We start from the raw sequence: 17,650 nt of genomic DNA on the forward strand, positions 1-17,650 counted from the left end.
ATCACCCAGAGCCCCTTTGAACCTGCTCAGGGCTTAGCTGTCACTGTTCCCTGTCCCAGCAGGACTTTCCCACCCAGTGCAGCTGGGAACCCACCACCTCAGGCAGCAAAATGCTCGAGAACCTCCAGTGTGAGAGACATGCCCCTTTGGGGGCCCAGCAGCCTGGGGAGGAGACAGCTCAACGAGTTGCTGGCTCATCCATCCACCTGGCCCTTGTGATGCCTCCCCAAATGCTGCCTCCCCACCACCCCATCCCTCCCCTCTCTGCCCCGGAGATGCACTGAGACGACAAGGTGATGCTCCGCTGTTTATTTCAGCCGCCTGAAGAGTCTCGTACACGTGGTGGGGTGGGGGTGCATTGGGGCGAGGGTTGGGGATGCCTGCCCTGGCCCCCCGGGCCTCTCTCCGGCTCCTCTCATTCTCTCCCCCCTCTCTCCCATTCACTCACTCCTCCTCTCTCCTGTGTCCACCTACGGGTACCCTCTCGGCTCATGAGCCTGGCCCCGTGCAGCCTGCTGCTGCTGGGGGTCCCCGCCACGGGGAGGGGCGGGCACTGCCCTCCTCTGCCCCACGGGGCTGCCTCCTGGGCCGGGGGGAGCGAAGGGCCCGAGCCCCCGGGCTGGGGGGACACGCAGGCTGGGCCCCCTCGCTCTGAGCTGGGCAGAGAACAGGGGGCTCAGCCCAGACCGTGCCTAGCTTCTCCCCGTCCCCAGCACCGCCGCCGTGCACCTGGAGAAGCGCCAGCTCCAGGGGGGCCGGCGGTGCTGGTGGAAGGGGATGGGTCCCCACTCGCGTGGGATGAACCCCAAGCCTGTGCCCAGGGTGGGAAGGGGCCTCTGGGGGGATCCAGAACCCGCTGCTGGGACCGTCCGGCTCTCCGTGGAGCTGGCCCAGGCCACCACCTGCTCCCCCCAGCCCCTGCCACCCGTCCCGTCCCTCCCTCCTGCCGCCCCCCGGCCCTGGCCTGATCCTGACGCTGGCGTTGCTGCTGCGAAGCTGCAAAAGCAGAGCGAGCCTTTTGAAGCCGGAGGAGAGAGCCCAGGGGGTGCAGGGGCCCAGAGGCAGCTGCTTGGGGGAGACTCCTCAGGCAGTGCCGGGGGAGGTGGGGGGCACGAGGGGGGCATGGCGGAGGGACGGAGGCAGGGACAGAAGGTGCCAGTGGGCCGCTGGAGCAGCCTCCTCTACAGCACTTCATGCTGCTGCTGAGTCGCCTCGCTCACCACCTGTGGGAGAGAGGCACCGTGAGACGCCATGGGTGCCACACCAGAGCCCCGGCTGCGGGAGCAGGCCCGTCCTCAGGCCCTGTCCCCCGGCACCCTCCGGTGGCACGCTGCACTCACCTCCCCGTCGCGGGTTTCGATGGTTTTGATCATCACGGTCTTTTTGGTGTGCACCTCGGAGCCCCGCTGCTCTGGGCTGGTCTCTGCAGGGGGAGGACACAGAGCATGGCACCACAGGGACGTGTGGTATGGGGACACAGCCGTGGGGCTGGGGTCACTGAGGAGCTTCAGCAGCCTTGGTTTAACCCCCCCTCAGCTCACGGCAACGCCCAAAAAAGTGACCCATAACAGGGGCTCTGTGTGGTACCTGTGTGTCCCCAGCATGCCAGCCTGGCTACAACCCCCCAGGAGGGACATTTGCCCCAAAAGTGGGGAACACAGGGGACTCGCCCCAGGTCCCCCTCCTCATGGAGTGAGACTCACCTCGGAAATTGAGTGCAGAAGCGAAGGTCTGGTGCATGGGGATGCTGATCCTGTGGGAATACAGAGGGGAAAGCTTAGTTCCAGCCAGCCCTAGCCCTCAGGTGTGTCCTCACAAAGTTGGACCCCCAAAAAACACCTGACCCTGCTGGTGCCCCCAGCTTGTCCTGCCCCCCTTCCACTCACCGGTTCTCCTCTCCCTCCAGCAGCTTGCGGTATGTGGCGATCTCCACATCCAGGGCCATCTTGACATTGAGCAGGTCCTGGTACTCGCGCAGGTGCCGGGCCATCTCATCCTTCAGGTGCCGGATCTCCTCCTCCAGGCGGGCAATGGTGTCCTGGTAGCCACCGGCCTCCCCTGCAAAGCGCTCCTCCATCTCCCGCATCTGCCGCATCAGCGAGTCATTCTGGAGAGATGGGGGTGCTCAGTGAGGGGCAACCCAGAGGAGCCAGGCGTCACCAGGGGTGGGAGCTGGGGATGCCAGGGCATCCTGGGGAGAGCCGTGGTCAGCCCTGGGCTGGGTTCAGCTGATGTGGGACCATGATGAGTGAGTGTAACCCTCCACCTGCCCAGCGCTAGACATCAGGGACTCACGGGGGCAAGCTGGGCATGCACTGGGCAACCCCAGCATGCTGGTGCCCAGGTCCCCCAGCAAAACCATCCTACCCCAGCAAAAGGGCACGGAGAGCTGCAGAAGCACTGGATGTCTGCCTGGGGGTGGCACTGGTGCCTGCTGGCTGGCTCCTGCGACCATGACTATGACAGAATGGGACTGTTGTGCCCTGTTTGTTTGCAACCACCTTGCCAGCCTGCAACCAGACACCCTGATCCCTGTGCCCGCCTGCCTGGAGCCTCCCAGGCTGGGTCACATTTTACAATCTGCACTTTGATTCCGGGACTCTGCCAAAACACTTTGCAGGAGCCCAGGCCACTGCTGGGCGAGGTGCAGCCCAAATGTGGGGTAAAAGGCCCCCTGCGGCAGCAACTCAGAAAGCTGGGAAGAGCCCCCCACCCCAGGGATGTCCCTGAGCAGCCTTGGAGCAGCAGGTCCCTGCAGGGAAGCTGGGGATTTCTCAACGCTGCCCTTAGCTCACCGTGCCCTTGAGGGCATCAATCTCGCAGGTGTAGGACTGGATCTGGTGCCGGTACTCCAGCATCTCCTGCTTGGCCTGCCTGAGCGCATCGTTGTTCTTGTTGGCCGCCTGCGTCAGGTCAGACACCTGGGGAGAGAGCACGGTCAGTGGGGATGGCCCCCGAGATGGAACCCCTGCTCTGGGGCCAGCCCAGAGCCCGCTGCCCCCCGCACCTTGGACTTGTACCACTCCTCGGCCTCGGCGATGTTCTTGGCAGCGATGCTCTCGTACTGAGCGCGGATATCCCGCAGCGCGGCTGTCAAATCGGGCTTGGAAATGTCCATCTCCACCTGGATGTGCTGCTCCTGCAGCTGTGCCTGCAGCTCCCGGATTTCCTGCGTGGACAAGGTGACATCTCAGGGCACCCACTCCATTTTGGCTGCCCCGTGAGAGCCATTGGAAAAGGGTGCCACTTCTGACCTACCTCTTCATGCACCTTCTTGAGGAAGGCGATCTCCTCCTGCAGGGACTCGATACGTCTTTCCAGGTCAATGCGTGCTAGTGTGGCTGCATCCACATCCTGGGAAAGACACAGAGTGAGGGATAGTGAGGGGAGAGCATGAGGGCTGGAAGGTGCAGAGCTGTGTCTGGGACTGTGCCCTGGTGCTGGGGCCAGGCTGCTGGGGGGAGATGGGCGTGGGAAGGAGGGTAGAGTTCCCACACCACACTAAGGGGACAGGTACTCACAGCTCTGAATGCAGCGAGGTTGTTTTCAGCCTCCTCCTTCAGCTGGATCTCCTCTTGCAGCCTGTAGGCAGAGAAGGGAGGCTAGGGGGGTCTGGAGGAAGCTCCCTCCCTCCGTGGTGATGTCCCCCCGAGCTGTCCTTTAGCCCAGCATGGCCCGGTAGGAAGAAAACAGATTGTCCTGTGTTCCCGGCAGGCAGCAGGGGACTGGCGGGGGGCCAGGGGCTCTTCCTCCCATTCCCTATTATAGTCAACGCCAGAGAGATCACAAAGACATGAGGTCAGCTCAGTGCCACGCACACTGCCCCAGCCCTTATAGGGGAGAGTGACCAGCAGCTGGGGGGACAGAGCAGGATCTGACACGGGGAGTCCAAGAGATGGCCGCCAGCTGAGCTATCCCAGGGAGAGCAGGAACACAAACAGGTTTCTGCAATGCTCTGGGATGGGATGTGAGGTGGGGACTGCTGTGGGGGAGGCTCAGGTCAGGGCTGGAGATCCAGGCTTGTGTCAAGGAAGGGAACAGTACCGCAGGCTGCATGTCAGTGGAAAGGCAGCGGGGAGGAGATGGAGGCGCCCAGGTGGTGCTGGCACATGGGGTGGCAGAAACCCAACACCCGTTTGTTCTGGGCCCTGCTCCTCCCCTGTCACTGAGAGTTCCTTCATGCCACCACCCCCAGCTCCCCAGCATCAGGGAGGACCCCAGTGCTGGCTGTCTGTGGTGGTGGCTGGGGTTACAGAAGGAGGCAGCAGGCTGTGTCACCCTGAGGGAATGGGGTCCCCCGGGCACAGGGTCCAGGAGGGAAGGTGCAGACACACTATCTTCAGAACACACAGCTCCTCTTGACTATCTGCCCCTGCTGCCAGGTTCCTTTCACTCGCCAGTCCCTGGGGGTTCTCTCAGCCTGGCCACCCTTGTGGATAATCCCCACTCACTTCCCCAGCACCAGCCAGGTCCACAGCATCTCTGGGGTGTCCCACTGCTCACAGGGCACCATGGACACTTACAGCAGGCCTGGAGCATCCCTGGCCTGCGGAAGTGCAACTGCTTCCTCCCCTCCCTCCTTCATGCCTGGAGCTGATGGAACACCTTCCCTGAGTTATCCGTCTCCTCACTTCTGCCTGCCTGACTGCATCTGTCTGTCCATCTGTCCCACAGAGCTCAGCTCACCCACGGGCCCAGCAGCCCTCCCCCGTGTGAGCAGAGATGGGGACCCCGGGGTGAGGTGCACTTGGATCTCTGAGTCCTGTGGTGTTACAGCCCGGCTTCAGCCTCACTGCAAGGGAGAGCACAGGGGACACCCCTGCTATGGGAGCCACTCTGCTCCCTCGCTGCTGCCCAGAAAGTGGTCAAGGGGAACAGAGTACCGGGGTCATGATGGGCTCTGAGCACAAGGCACGAGGACAGCGGAAAGCACCTGAAGGGCTGCCAGCTCTGCTCCCACCCACCCCTAGGGATGGAGATGCACGGATGGATGCCCACAGGGACTCTCCGGGGCACCCCCTACTCACTTCTGCTTGAGTTTCTGCAGGTCATCGAGCAGGTTATCACGCTCAACCTCCACGCGAGCCCTCTGGCTGGTGAGCACGTCGATCTGGCGCCGCAGCTCCCGCAGCTCCTCCTCGTACATCTCGGCCACGCGGGTGGGCTCCTTGCCCCGCAGGCGGTTCACCTCGGCCACCATGAGGGCGTTCTGCTGCTCCAGGAAGCGCACCTTTTCGATGTAGTTGGCGAAGCGGTCATTGAGCTCCTGCAGCTCCACCTTCTCGTTGGTGCGGGTCTGGAGGAACTCCTGGTTCATGGCATCGGCCAGGCTGAAGTCCAGCAGCTCTCCGGAGCCCTGGTAGGCACTTTGGTAGGTGCGCAGGGGCGTCACGCGGGTGGTGCGGAAGGTGGACAGGCTGGGCACGGCCGAGGTGCGGGACACCTGGTAGACGCGGGAGGTGACGGAGCTGCCGCTGCTGCCCTTGCTCCCGAAGGAGGCACGAGGGAACACCGGGGAGCCGCCGAAGGTGCGGCGGTAGGAAGAGACCCGCTGGCTGGAGGAGTAGGACTGGCTCATGGTGGCGGCGTGGGGAGGCGAGGCCGGAGCAGGGAGCAGGCAGAGGGCTGGCGAGCACAGCTCGGAGAGGCGTCGGCAGGGACCGCGCTCCGCTATTTGTATCCTGCTGACATCACCCGCCCCTCCTGCCGCCGGGCAGCGGGGGGATGCTGCCGGGGGGGACCGGCCGGACACCCCGCCCACTGCCCCTACCTGCACACACCCCCCGGCAGGCAAAGAGCCCTGGGCTCCCCCGGAGTCCCCTGGGAGCCCCCGACACCGGCCCCACTGCTCTGCCCCGTCCCTGGGGGTGCGAGGGGAGGAAGCGGGGCGGACGGGTGGTGAACCCCCTATCAGGGTGTAGTGCCACCCAGAGGGGGCCCGGATGGACAGACCGACAGCCTAGGCTGACGCCACGAAGGGAAAGAAAGGAACCTTCACGGCATCACTTGACCCCCGTGAGCCAAACCCCATGCCAGGCAGCCATGGGCCCCAAATCGGACTTGAGCACCCCAAACGGCCCCTGATGATGCCCTGACCCACCCCCTGGAAAGAGCACCAGGCTCAGGTCTCCATGTGGGGCCAGACTCTCATCCGGAAAGTGAGCAAGGAAGGGCCCTGGAGAGGGGCTCATGTGGGGGCACCCCTGCCCTGAGTGTGCTTGTACTGACCCACCACCCAAACCCTCTTTCTGACATGGGGGCTGAGCACTGGCCAGGGTCTGGGTGCTTCTGGAGTGCTGCTGAGTGACCCCGAGCAGGTGCTGGGTCCGAGCCCCAGTGACGGTGACGTCAGCCCCTGTCCTCGCTCCGGCACATTCCCAAAGCAGCAGGCACTCAACCAAAATAGCCTTCCCAGCTCATACTCGTGGGGTGTGGGACACACAACGTGGTATTTATAGTGGGGGAGGCACTCTGTTAACCCTTCTTGCTCCAGGCGTGCGGAGAGCACAGCTGGATGGTGACCCTGCCTGGAGCAGCCCTAGCCCCTCTCTGGTCCCCATCACCCTGAGAGCAGAATGTTGTCCCCATGCTATCCCAAGGCACAACAGGCTCTGCCCTGTCTCCTCAGTCTCCCCCTTGGCCAGGAAGTACACTGGGGATCAGAAAGCCCAGCCCAGCTCACCAAAACCTCCCAGAATGGGGAATTTCTAAGTCCATCTGAAAACCCCCACTACAGCTTCCTGAACAAGTGGCAGGGCAGGTCAGGGACCCTCAGGGCCTTGCACAAACCCATGACAGCTGAAAAGGACCTCCTGAGGGAAGGCACCTGTGCTGGGGGAAACCCTCATGAGGGCTCCCCTTGCCTGGGCAGCACCCCCTCCTCCCCAGACTCCCCAGCACACCTGGTGACCCCAGCTCTGCCCAAGCCGGGCTGTTTTGGCTGACGTCAGCTGGCTCAGCCCCAGTGCCTTTGTCCCTGAAGGCCCTGGTGGAGGGGACCGCCGTGCCACTGGGCACAGGGTGACTCAGCAGCAGGACAGCACTCAGCCCTGCCTGGCCCTGCACCTCCCAGCCTTCTGTCCTGGCTGGAACACAGAAGCCAAGCAGTGCCATGGCTCACCCATGGCAGCATCAGCATCAGGCAAAGGCTCGGGCTTGTTCATGGAAGCATTCTCCACTGCCCCGGCTCTGGGAGGAACTCCCCCCTGCTGCCAACCTGCTCCATGTCACTTGGGCAGCCAGCTACAGTCTGGGTCCCACACACACGCAGGTGGGCAGATGCTCGGTGCCCTGCATCCATTGTGCTCCTCCAAGCCCCCATCCCTGGAGCCTCTCCCAGCCACCCAATTGCAGGGTGATGTAGTGTCTTCCCAGAGAGTACAAGCTGCCTGGAGGAGCCTGCCTTTAAAAGGGAAGGTATTTCCAGATGAGGTTGTTTCATCCCAGCTCAGGGAGAGAATGGAAGAAAGGGGGGGCTTGCGGGGGGAGAGTAGATGGAAAAACAGACAGCATCCTTCCTCCTTCTGGCCCCGTTCCGAGTATGCCCTGCACATCCCAGAGCCCGCACGTGTGCCCTGCCCGTGCCGGCAATCCGGGCCTTAGCTGGTGTGCAGAGGGGCAGGTGGGTGTCCTGTCAGGGGGACTCAGGGCATCTGGGACAGCACACCACCAGGAACAGAGCTCAGCCCTCCCTTTCCATGACCCCACCCCACTGCTGGGCCAGCTGGGACTGTGGGGAGGATGGACTCCTCAGGGATACTGTGGCCAGAAGTGCCTGGCACCCTGCCCTGGTAGGTTTCAGGTAGGTTGATGCAACTCCATGGGTAGCCCTTGTTCCCATCCTCATCCCACAGAGCAAGTGGGGCAGGGTTGGGGTGCCCCAGGGAGGGGAAATGCACTCTTGGGCAGTGCTGCTTGGAGGGGAAGCAGCTCAGAGGGGTTAACTAGGAGTATCCTCCTGACCCTGCTCTAGGGCAGACTGTTTGAAGTGGCCTTTCCTTAGCTGTGGTGACAGCCTTCCGGTATGGCTCTGGGCAAGCAGGGGCCCCACGTCTTGCAGGGGGTGGACGAGCCTCTTAGGAAATCCCCGTCTGCTTGGGGAACGCAGCATGCCAGGAAGGAGGGATGAAGAGCAGGACCAGAGACCCTGCCTGAGTCCCACGGACAAGATGCAAACACTCTGTGCCAACTAAAGACCCAGAGGCTGCAGAGAGTGAGGAGGCTGCGGAGGCCAGAAGTGCAGGGCTGCCTCCTGTCCTGTCCTGTCCTGTCCTGTCCAGCCCAGTGCAGCCTCCCCACAGCTCCATCCCAGGCCGGGCTGACCCAGACCAGCAGAGCCTGGGAAGTGGCTCCTGAACCCCCGCACTGGCCTGGTCCCAGTTTCCATCAAGTCTTGGACGAGACTGCTGCCGGGAAGGCGTTTGGAGCTGGAATGTCAAACAACTCCCTCTGGTCATGACATCCCTGTGAGCTAAGCCAGCTGCATCCTGCAGCTGCCCCTCCTTCCTGGCCCTCCCTCCCTGCCATTCCCCCAGGATTTAAACCCAGCACAGCCTCCCTGGGCTGTGGGTGTCTTGGGGCTTGAAGCTAGACAGGATGTGGGGACAGGGTGCTGGCCCTTCCTTGTCCCTATGCCCTGCCGCCAGGACCCAATGCCCGCTTATGCCTGGCCTTAGCTCAAGGGTGAGTTGAGGAATGGGAATGAGAATGAAGCAGCGGGGGTGTCCATTCCCCTCCCTCCTGACCCCTGGCTGTCTTCCTTCATCCCGCTCCTTTTACAGCCATGAGCCTCCCAGGCGCCTTTACCCTAAGAGGGAAGGACTGTGTGGCCCATTCCCCAGTGCTGACGGATCCATGGTGCGTGCTATTGTCTAAATAGGAGGTAGCTCTCCCTCCCTGCCTGGACCAAGGCCCAGCCTGGCCTGCTGGGGTCCCAGGAGCTGGTGGGTAAAGCCTCCAGTCCCCCCATACCCGCTGTTCATCCCAGCTGCCCCCATACCCTTGCCCATTCCAGAGGACCAGGGGTGCACAGACTGTCCTTTTGCTCCTGGTCCCCACCCCACATCCCCAGGTGGCGGGGATGCTGAGGACACTGTCCTGTCTGTGAGTGGCACAGAATGCTGAGGGTGCCTGGATGCCCCCACAGCAAGCATGGGTGCCAGGGGTGTCCAGATGCAACCTGTGTAGATGCTGGGAGGTGTTTGCTCACCTCCCTTGGTCTTTGTATGTCCTCTGGGCGAGTTGTTGCCTCCATGTTTCACGAGCATTTTGGGGGTGAGCTGCAGATGATGGAGAAGACCAGCTACTTCCATGTCCCTGTGGTCACTTGACACACACACCTGCCCCATCATTTATCTACAGCTGGCCCTGAGGTCCATGGGGACGCTGGGGATGTTCCCCCATCCCTGCTGCCTAGGGGCAGGCTAAAGGGTGCCCTCCCTCATGGTCCATGGGGACATTCACCTGCCCAGTGGCACAGAGATACTAAAGCTGCCCAGCTGCCCCTGTGATCCACGTGGCCGTGGGGATGACGGAGAGGCTGAGTGGTCCGTGAGGAAGCTGCGGGCCTCGATAGCATCACCCATGCCAGTGAGCTGAGGCAGCGTTACCGCTGCATCGCTGGTGGCTCACGTAAGGCATGGCGGCCGCTCACCCAGCCTCCAGCAATTCCTGGGCGCTGATTTCACTTTCCCATGCTCAGACACGTGGGCCGGGATGCGGGGGACCGCCTCGATGGATGCCATCCCTTTGCTCATCCTGGCAGGGCTGGCAAGGGGGGGTCCAGGCAGCCTGGCAGGCAGTGGGAGAAGGGGGTGGCACTTCCTGGATCTCTGCTGTGTTTACAGTCTTTGTCCTGGGCCATCTTTCCATTAACCCCTTCCAGCAGGGAGGGCTAAGCACTGCCTGCCCATCCCCAGAGCCTACTGCCAGCAGGGAACACTTTTACAAAGCCTGCCCAGAAGCCCACCTGGGCTCACAGGGGACATAGAAGGACCACGGTGCCCTGTCCCTACTGGCCCTTCCCTGCCAGGCACCCCTGGGCACACATGAGCCCAGCAGCAGGGTGCATGCATGCCGAGGAGGAGCTGATGCCGTTTTGGAAGGGCTGCCTGTGGCTCCCCGCTGCACTGGATGATCCGTGGGGCAGCACGGGATGGGGAACAGGAGCACTGTCTTCCCAGGAGCACGGTGATGGGGTAGGGGGCAACCACAGCAGGTGCTGTGCAGCCCCTGGCACCCAGCCAGGGGTGAGTCAGAGCCCACCCGGATATAGCCATCAGGAGCTTTTTTGGGAAGTCCCGCTGTGCCGGGAATAGCCGTGGCACGCCAAGGCACTGCCCTTTGCTCACAGCGGCAGGGCCAGACGAAGGCCACACCCGGCCCTGCCACTCAGTGCTGCTCTGACACCCCCGAGCAGGGCACGCCCTGTCCCTGCACACACACACCCCGGGAGCCATCCGCCCTGAGCACCCACGGGCTACCCATCCTCTCTGGGCATCCACCAGCTGGGGAGCCAGGGCCTCTAAATGTCCTCAGATGTCCCTCAGGCACAGCCTGGGAGCCACTCAAGCACCTGGCCCTGAGCTGGTTGGGCAGCAGGGGGGTGATGCTGGCAGGAGGAGCATGGGGATGGCTGCCTGGCGTACAAGTCCCTTTGACACATGTATCCAGCTCTGGGCTGGAGTGCTGGGTGCTCCTAGCCTGATTTCCACCTGGCCTCGGGGGGCTGGCCCTGTGTTGTGCTGTGGTTGACATGGAGACCCTCCAGCTGTCTGCTTGCAGGGTGCCAGGCAGTGGGAGTGCTCGTTCCCATTTGGTGCTGGGGAGAGGCAGGTGTTGGGGGCTGGGAGCATAAATCCGAGCTGTCAGAAGCTCTCAGCATGACAGGTCACAGGGTCAGGGGCAACAGGACCACCAGTTTCCAGTCCTCAGAACACGGAGAGCGTCTCCAGCTAACAGGGTGCTCACACGGGTGACTCAGGAGCTGGGAATCCAGCTGGCACCCAACACCTGGGCCCCATGCAGCACTCACAGGCTGCCACGTCCATCTCCCAGGGCCACATACCCATTGCTAGGAAGAAAGGATCCTGCTGGGAAATGATGCATGAAGACTGATGGAAACCCACAAGCTTGCTGGCTGCATCCTGCCCATGAAGGGAACCCAGACAAGGGCGGGGGGCACCCTAATCCATGCAAGGCCAAGGGGTCCTATCCCCTGGGAGTGCCCCTGGGGCTGACAGGCAGCTTGGGTGCTGCCCTGCCACCGTGCCAATGCTCAGAATCCAGTGCATCGCTGTCACACAGAGACATTTGTCTCCAACGTGGCACCAAGGGTTTGTGCCTTGTTTCCTGTGAGGGCCAGGCAGTGCCAAGGCAGGGGAGCAACAACGATGGGGGGCTGCAGCTTGGCTGTGACCCACCCCACTCCAAATATACCTACCCCGGAGAAGCGAGTGCGTTCTCCTGTGCACCCGCACCCCTCTGCAGGCAGCCCCTGCTCGCCCAGTTAGCCCCAGAACTGGGGCACACCAGGGCAGGATGGGTGACATCGTGGAGCCTGTCCCTGCCCCTTGCTGTCTCCCTCTTCCACCCACCCTTAACTCAGCTCTACCCTGGCCTTGTCTGGCTCTGTGCTCGCCTGGCCTGGACCAGGGTGCGGGGTGAGGGGTGCACGGTGTGGATTGCACGGTGTGGATTGCGGGGTGTGGATTGAGGGGTGCAGAGTGTGGATTGCGGGGTGTTGGGTATGGACTGCAGACTGTGGGGTGTGGATTGCGGGGTGCAGGGTATGGATTGCGGGGCACTGGCTGTGGACTGTGGGGTGCAGATTGCAGGGTGCAGAGTGTGGATTGCGGGGTGTAGGGTATGGATTGCGGACTGTGGATTGCGGGGTGCAGGGTGCAGATTGCGGGGTGCAAGATGTGGATTACGGGGTGCAGATTGCGGGGTGTGGATTGCGGGGTGCAGGCTGTGGATTGCGGGGTGTGGATTGCGGGGTGTGGATTGTGGGGTGTGGATTGAGGGGTGCACGTGTGGATTGCAGGGTGTAGAGTGTGGATTGTGGGGTGTAGAGTATGGATTGCGGGGTCTGAATAGAGGGGTGCAGGGTGTGGATTGCAGGGGGTGAATTTTGGGGTGCTGGCTGTGGATTGCGGGGTGCAGGCTGCGGATTGCGGGGTGTGGATTGCGGGGTGCAGAGTGCATATTGCGGAGTGCAGGGTGTGGATTGCGGGGTGCGGGGTGCAGAGGTCGCAGTCCGGGGTGCAGGCCGCGCATTCCTCCGCGCCAGCAGGGGTCGCTGGGCGGGCGGGCGCGGCGCGGCGGCGGCCATGCAGGTACCGGGCGGGTGGCGGGCGCGGGACGGGGTCGGGTCGGTGCCCCCGGGACGGGGCCCCCGGTCCCGCGGGGGTCGCGGCGCGGGGCGGGCTCTGCCGGCGCTGTGCGGTGACGGCGGTGCCCGCAGGCGGCGGCGCAGGGCTCGAAGGCGGCGGCGCAGGAGCTGGTGAAGTTCGTGAACCGCAGTCCCTCGCCGTACCACGGTAAGCGCCCGGCCGCTCCCCTCCCCGGCCCTCTTCCCCTTCCACGCGGGCGGCCCTGACGGCGCTTCCCCCCACAGTGGTGGCCGAATGCCGCAGCCGGCTACTGCAGGCCGGCTTCCAGGAGCTGAAGGAGACGGAGCACTGGGACGTGCGGCCGGCGCAGAAGGTGGGCCCGGCTGGGACGGGGCGGCGGGAGCCGGGGTGGACGGGGCACCTCACCCCTGCCCCTCTGCTTCCAGTACTTCATCACCAGGAACTACTCCACCCTCATCGCCTTCGCCGTCGGCGGCCAGTTCCAGCCCGGAAATGGGTTCAGCCTGCTGGGAGCCCACACCGACAGCCCCTGCCTCAGGGTAAGGTCGCCTGGCTGGGTGCTGAGTCTTTCTCTGGATCCTCCAGTTTCATGCCACAGGCAAAAACTATCCTGACTACCCCTGTGCCCTGCAGCATCATTGTTGGCTCCCTACACCTCCCAAATCTGTCACCCAGAGCAGCCCCTGCATTGCTCTGCCTGCTGCTGTCTCCTTTCTGTCCCCAGTCCTGCAAAGCCCCTCACAGCACCCTGTGCTGGCAGCATCAGCAATGAGGCTCTGGGCAGGAGCTGCCCAGTTCCCCAGAGCTTCATGGTGCCAGCAGTGACAGCTCTGCTGTTGCCCAGGTGAAGCGCCGCTCTAAGCGGGGCCAGGTGGGCGTCGTGCAAGTCGGTGTGGAGACCTATGGAGGGGGCATCTGGAACACCTGGTTCGACCGTGACCTCACCGTGGCCGGGAGGGTGATCATCAAGGTGAGTCTGATTTAGGGCAAGCTGTGTGTTTCTGGCACTGGGTCGCTGCCCCCCACCCAGAGTGGGAGCTGCTGCAGCCTCTCAGCTCTGCAGGCCTGGTGCCAGAAGTCCTGCTTGTGTTTCAGGACCAAGCCACGGGGCGCCTGGAGCAGCGCCTGGTGCGTGTGGAGCGGCCCGTGCTCCGCATTCCTCACCTGGCCATCCACCTGCAGCGCAGCATCAACGAGAGCTTTGGGCCCAACACCGAGCACCACCTGTAAGGCCTGGCTCAGCCCCGACTCCTGGCCAGCCCTTGGGAGGGCTGAGACCCAGCTAGAGCAAAACCCCGCCTTAGCTCTCCCTTTGGCAGCCACTCATTGCAATGGGGAGATCTGCAGTGGCTTTTACCCCTTAGAGTCCTTCCAGGGAATGCTTCCAAGCATAGGATTTGGGAAAGGACACTGGGGTGTCCTGAGGTGGCACAAAAGATTTGTACTTAAAACGTGCATTCTTCCTCCATTTGGCATGTCAGTCATGCCCTGGAGGAGTAAGGCAAACACGCCAGGAAGGGTTGGAGTGTGTGACCCAAGCAGGTGAGGTGAGCAAAGTTCTGGGAGCTAATGTTGCTGACCCCCACAGGGTTCCCATTCTGGCCACTGCAGTGCAGGAGGAGCTGGAGAAGGAGGTGCTTATGGAGTCCACACCTTGTAGTGCTGCAGCCCAGGTGAGCTGTGTGCCAAGGATCAGCAGGAACATTTGCAACGACATCACACTTGTCACCTTTGATTTTGAGTCCTCAGGGACCTGCCACCAGGTTCCCCTTCTCCCTGTGGACTGCTGGTAACCTTCCACTCTGCCTCACAGCTGTGTGCCCGGCACATCTGTTCAGCCATCTCTCTCTTCTCACCCTTGCCTGCAGCCAGTGTGGAAGGGGTGCATCTCCCTGAGGAGGCAGGGCAGGGAGGGGGCTGGCACAGGGACATAGAGCTGTCCTGGCTGAGGTTGGGGCTTGAACATGGGAGATGTTAGTAGGAGAGAGGACTCTGCCAATATAAGCAGGGTCAGGGACAACTTTGCAAAGGGAAACCAGGAGTTTCTCCTGCCATCCACTGCCTGCCCTGCCCATAGCTCTGCTTTCTTCCCAGGCAGAGCGGCACAGCCCTGTTCTGCTTTCCCTGATCTGCCCCCAGCTGGGGGTGAAACCAGAGCAGATTGTGGAGCTGGAGCTATGCCTGGCAGATACGCAGCCAGCGGTGAGTAAGGGCAGGAACCTCCCTCCCTGCGCTCGGGCTGGCACTACACAGGTGGCACATGTCCTTTGCCTGGGGCGTGCCAGGGCTGGGAGCTGAGGGGAACTAGAGGGAGCTGCTCCTGAGGGGCAGAGATAAGGGTATTGGAATGGGAACCCAGTGGCAGGTACTTTTTGGTGACCCAGAGCTCGTGCCCTACTCCTCTTGGCTCTCTGCAGACGCTGGGTGGTGCCTTTGATGAGTTCATCTTCTCCCCACGTCTGGACAACCTGCACAGCTGCTACTGCGCCTTGCAGGTGAGAGGGGAAAGAACCTGGAGACTGCAGCGTGGCCCCCGTGCACCTCAGCTCAGCTTTGGGCTGGCCAAAGGCTCTGCAGGGAGTTGTGTCCTCATGGAATGGGTCTAGATTGTTGGAGGACCTGAGGTTGGATGCCCCCTTTGCTGGGTGTGTGGGATTCCCAGCAGCTCCCAGGGCTGACTCCTGCTGTCGCTGGACAATGTCCCTTCCTCCATGCTTTGGACTCTCCTGGGGGATTTCCTGATGGCTCAGTCCTGAGATTCCCAAGATGGAGAGGCACTCAGGCTGGTGTCCATTCCCCCCTAATCCTGCAGGCGTTGATTGACTCATGTGCAGCACCCTCGTCCCTCTCCCAGGAGCCCAATGTGCGTCTCATCGCGCTCTATGACAACGAGGAGGTGAGTGAGGGACTCAGCCATGGGGTAGCTGGCACCAGAAGGTGCTCCATGTTCTCTGCTCTTCCCCAGCCATGCCTAGCATTGGAGAGAGCATCCTAGCAGGAGAGAGATTCCACACCCCGGTGGAGGAAGCAGGGATTTGCTCACACCCACATGGAGCATGGCCCAGGCAGGGGTGGGAAGCACTGGTGTGGCAGGAAGCTGCTTTGCTGGCCTTGAGGAGCACCTGTCACTCCTCTGGCCCCTGTGGTGCTGCGGGGTTGTGCTGATGGTGTCCTTGGCAGGTAGGGTCAGAGAGTGCCCAGGGCGCAGAGTCCTTGCTAACGGAGCTGGTGCTGCGCCGGATCTCTGCGTCGCCACACAACCTGACAGCCTTCGAGGAGGCAGTGGCCAAGTCCTACATGATCAGTGCTGATATGGCCCACGCTGTGCATCCCAATTATGTGTGAGTAGTCTGAGCCATGCCTCAGGCCTGACAGCCTGCCCTGCCACCTGTGGGACATATCCCCATCACTCCCCAGGTAGTACAGACAGGACAGTCCCTGTTGCTGCAGGGAGGGAAGGCTGTAGTGTGAAACTCTTACTTCTCTTTTGCAGGGACAAGCATGAGGAGAATCATCGCCCAGCCTTCCACAAGGTGAGGGCAGCCCTCTGCTTGGGTATAGGATGGTTGCTGTCTGTCTGTCCTACAGCGCTGCAGCCCCGCATTCAAATTGAAAACGTTTGTCCTGCAATGGGATTTGACTATGCCACATGTCTGATGTTAATCACTTGGGATCCCAGTCTTGTCCATAGAACTCCTCCCTGCTCTGAGCTGGGGCTCTCTCCATGGAAACACTGTCCCCATCCCCATGGGCTCACCCAGGAAAGGGAGAATGGACTGATATGTTGGGGTGGCACGGCATTGCCTGGGTATGGGTGTTTCCAGGGCCATTGACTATTCCTGGATCCCATCATGGGCCTGCAGTGCCTTCCTTTGTGCAGGGCCCTGTCATCAAAGTGAACAGCAACCAGCGCTACGCCTCCACAGCTGTCACTGAAGCTGTAATCCGGGACATTGCTGCCCGCGTGGGTGTCCCTCTGCAGGTGAGCAGGGCTGGGTGAGTCCTTGAACATTAGGAGTTTGGGCTGCAGCCCTGCCCCTGGCTTCATCACAGGGGGCCTGTGCCAAAGCTCCACCCCTGTTACCACGTCTGACCCCGCTGGGGTCTCTGTGCTGCCTGTTGCTCTGGGGCTCCAGCTCCAGGACTGCCTCAGGGAGCAGGCTGGTGAACAGAATGGAGCCTGGCCTGAGTGTGTCCTACCTCTGGAGCACTCTTTGAGCCCTGGCGTGGGTCAGTGCTGCTTCCCTGCCCCAGGTCGCCTCCCTTCAGGGCTGAGGGCCCGTGTGGGAGGCCATGGGGTAGCATGTGGAGCTGCTGAGGTCTTGCCCCCGTGCAGGAGTTCATGGTGCGCAACGACACGCCCTGCGGCACCACCATCGGCCCCATTCTGGCCTCCCGCCTGGGGCTGCGTGTGCTGGACATCGGCTGCCCGCAGCTGGCCATGCATTCCATCCGGGAGATGTGCTGCACCTCGGGGGTGCTTCAGAGCATCACCCTCTTCAAGGTGAGCCCTGTGTCCCCCATCCCGTGCCAAAGCTCTCTCCCTGCTCCTCTCCATCTGCCACATCCCCATGTCCCTGTCCAATCGCTGCTTCGGGGCTGAACCCAGCCATCCCACAGAGCTCCCCAGCTCTCCAGGGCAGCTCAGGTACTGGCTGCTTCCGGAGGTGCCCCCTCATCCCAGCCTTCCCCAGTGGCTGCCATCCCTAAGTAGTTCCTATGGCAACCGGAGCTAGCCTTGAGTCAGTGATGGGTTACTATGGCGACGTGGTCCTGCTCTCTGCAAGTAGCTGCCTACTGTGACGCTGTGACAGGGAGCTGCTGCCTGCCCCCACTGCCTGTCCCCCGCCCCGCGCCGCCCCGCTCGGCCCCCCTGGCAGCCTCTCTTCTTACAGGGCTTCTTCGAGCTCCTGCCGACGGTCAGCAGCAGCCTGGTGGTCGACTGAACACGGCAGGGAGGGAGTAGCAGTGGGTTTAGTTCTGGGGCCATTAAAGCAATTCTGTCTCACCAGCGAGTGGTCCGTGGCTGTGGCTGGGGCTGATGTACTTGGCTCTCCCTGGGGACTGCATGGCTCCACCTGTGCTCTCCCATGGAAGTGTGAGCGACACCTATTCACCCATCCACAATCCCTTGTCGAGCTAAGGGGCCGAGCAGGGCTCGGCTCTTGCTCAGGGAGAGCTGGCGGGAGGATGTCCCGTCTCGTGCAGCGCTGGGGCCGCCCCTTTCCCCCGGGACGAGCCTGCCGTGTGCGCAGGGATCTGCCGGCGCCAGGCCTGAAGCTGTTCGCCGGGGCCGG

General features: G+C 62.5%; 2 protein-coding genes across 3 annotated transcripts; one reads left to right on the top strand and one right to left on the bottom strand.

The window, feature by feature from the left end:
- Positions 1-294: 294 nt before the first annotated feature.
- DES (desmin) lies at positions 295-5,655 on the bottom strand. The gene is made up of 9 exons (XM_039697636.1): positions 5,028-5,655; positions 3,522-3,582; positions 3,259-3,354; positions 3,008-3,169; positions 2,796-2,921; positions 1,887-2,107; positions 1,704-1,753; positions 1,341-1,423; positions 295-1,223 (listed from the first exon to the last, which is right to left on the bottom strand). Exons 1-9 carry the CDS (start codon positions 5,576-5,578, stop codon positions 1,182-1,184), a joined length of 1,392 nt encoding a protein of 463 aa, XP_039553570.1. The 5' UTR covers positions 5,579-5,655; the 3' UTR covers positions 295-1,181.
- LOC120496814 (aspartyl aminopeptidase) lies at positions 5,546-17,364 on the top strand. 2 transcript variants are annotated; one of them, XM_039697602.1, is made up of 16 exons: positions 5,546-5,676; positions 11,617-11,660; positions 12,464-12,539; positions 12,617-12,705; positions 12,779-12,892; positions 13,198-13,323; positions 13,449-13,579; positions 13,942-14,026; positions 14,448-14,555; positions 14,771-14,848; positions 15,166-15,249; positions 15,534-15,694; positions 15,847-15,886; positions 16,234-16,335; positions 16,690-16,857; positions 17,249-17,364. In XM_039697602.1, the coding sequence occupies exons 1-16, from the start codon at positions 5,577-5,579 to the stop codon at positions 17,297-17,299; spliced, it is 1,557 nt and encodes a 518-aa protein (XP_039553536.1). In that variant the 5' UTR covers positions 5,546-5,576; the 3' UTR covers positions 17,300-17,364. The 2 variants fall into 2 exon arrangements, with proteins under 2 accessions (XP_039553536.1, XP_039553546.1); XM_039697612.1 differs by lacking the exons at positions 5,546-5,676; positions 11,617-11,660 and adding an exon at positions 8,647-8,682.
- Positions 17,365-17,650: the final 286 nt, after the last annotated feature.

The sequence above is a fragment of the Passer montanus genome, unplaced genomic scaffold (assembly GCF_014805655.1).
Source record: "Passer montanus isolate IOZ18808 unplaced genomic scaffold, ASM1480565v1 scaffold1, whole genome shotgun sequence".
Taxonomy (NCBI): domain Eukaryota; kingdom Metazoa; phylum Chordata; class Aves; order Passeriformes; family Passeridae; genus Passer; species Passer montanus.

What these genes read in the sequence shown, in the direction of transcription:
- LOC120496814 (XM_039697602.1), top strand. Translation starts at nt 5,577, where the DNA reads ATGGTGGCGGCGTGGGGAGGCGAGGCCGGAGCAGGGAGCAGGCAGAGG. An exon ending in CAGTCCCTCGCCGTACCACG is followed by an intron (nt 12,540 to 12,616) that starts GTAAGCGCCCGG and finishes TTCCCCCCACAG; the next exon opens with TGGTGGCCGAATGCCGCAGC. An exon ending in CGCTCTATGACAACGAGGAG is followed by an intron (nt 15,250 to 15,533) that starts GTGAGTGAGGGA and finishes TGTCCTTGGCAG; the next exon opens with GTAGGGTCAGAGAGTGCCCA.
- DES (XM_039697636.1), bottom strand. Translation starts at nt 5,578, where the DNA reads ATGAGCCAGTCCTACTCCTCCAGCCAGCGGGTCTCTTCCTACCGCCGC. An exon ending in ACCTCGCTGCATTCAGAGCT is followed by an intron (nt 3,355 to 3,521) that starts GTGAGTACCTGT and finishes TGTCTTTCCCAG; the next exon opens with GATGTGGATGCAGCCACACT. An exon ending in TCAAGAAGGTGCATGAAGAG is followed by an intron (nt 3,170 to 3,258) that starts GTAGGTCAGAAG and finishes TTGTCCACGCAG; the next exon opens with GAAATCCGGGAGCTGCAGGC.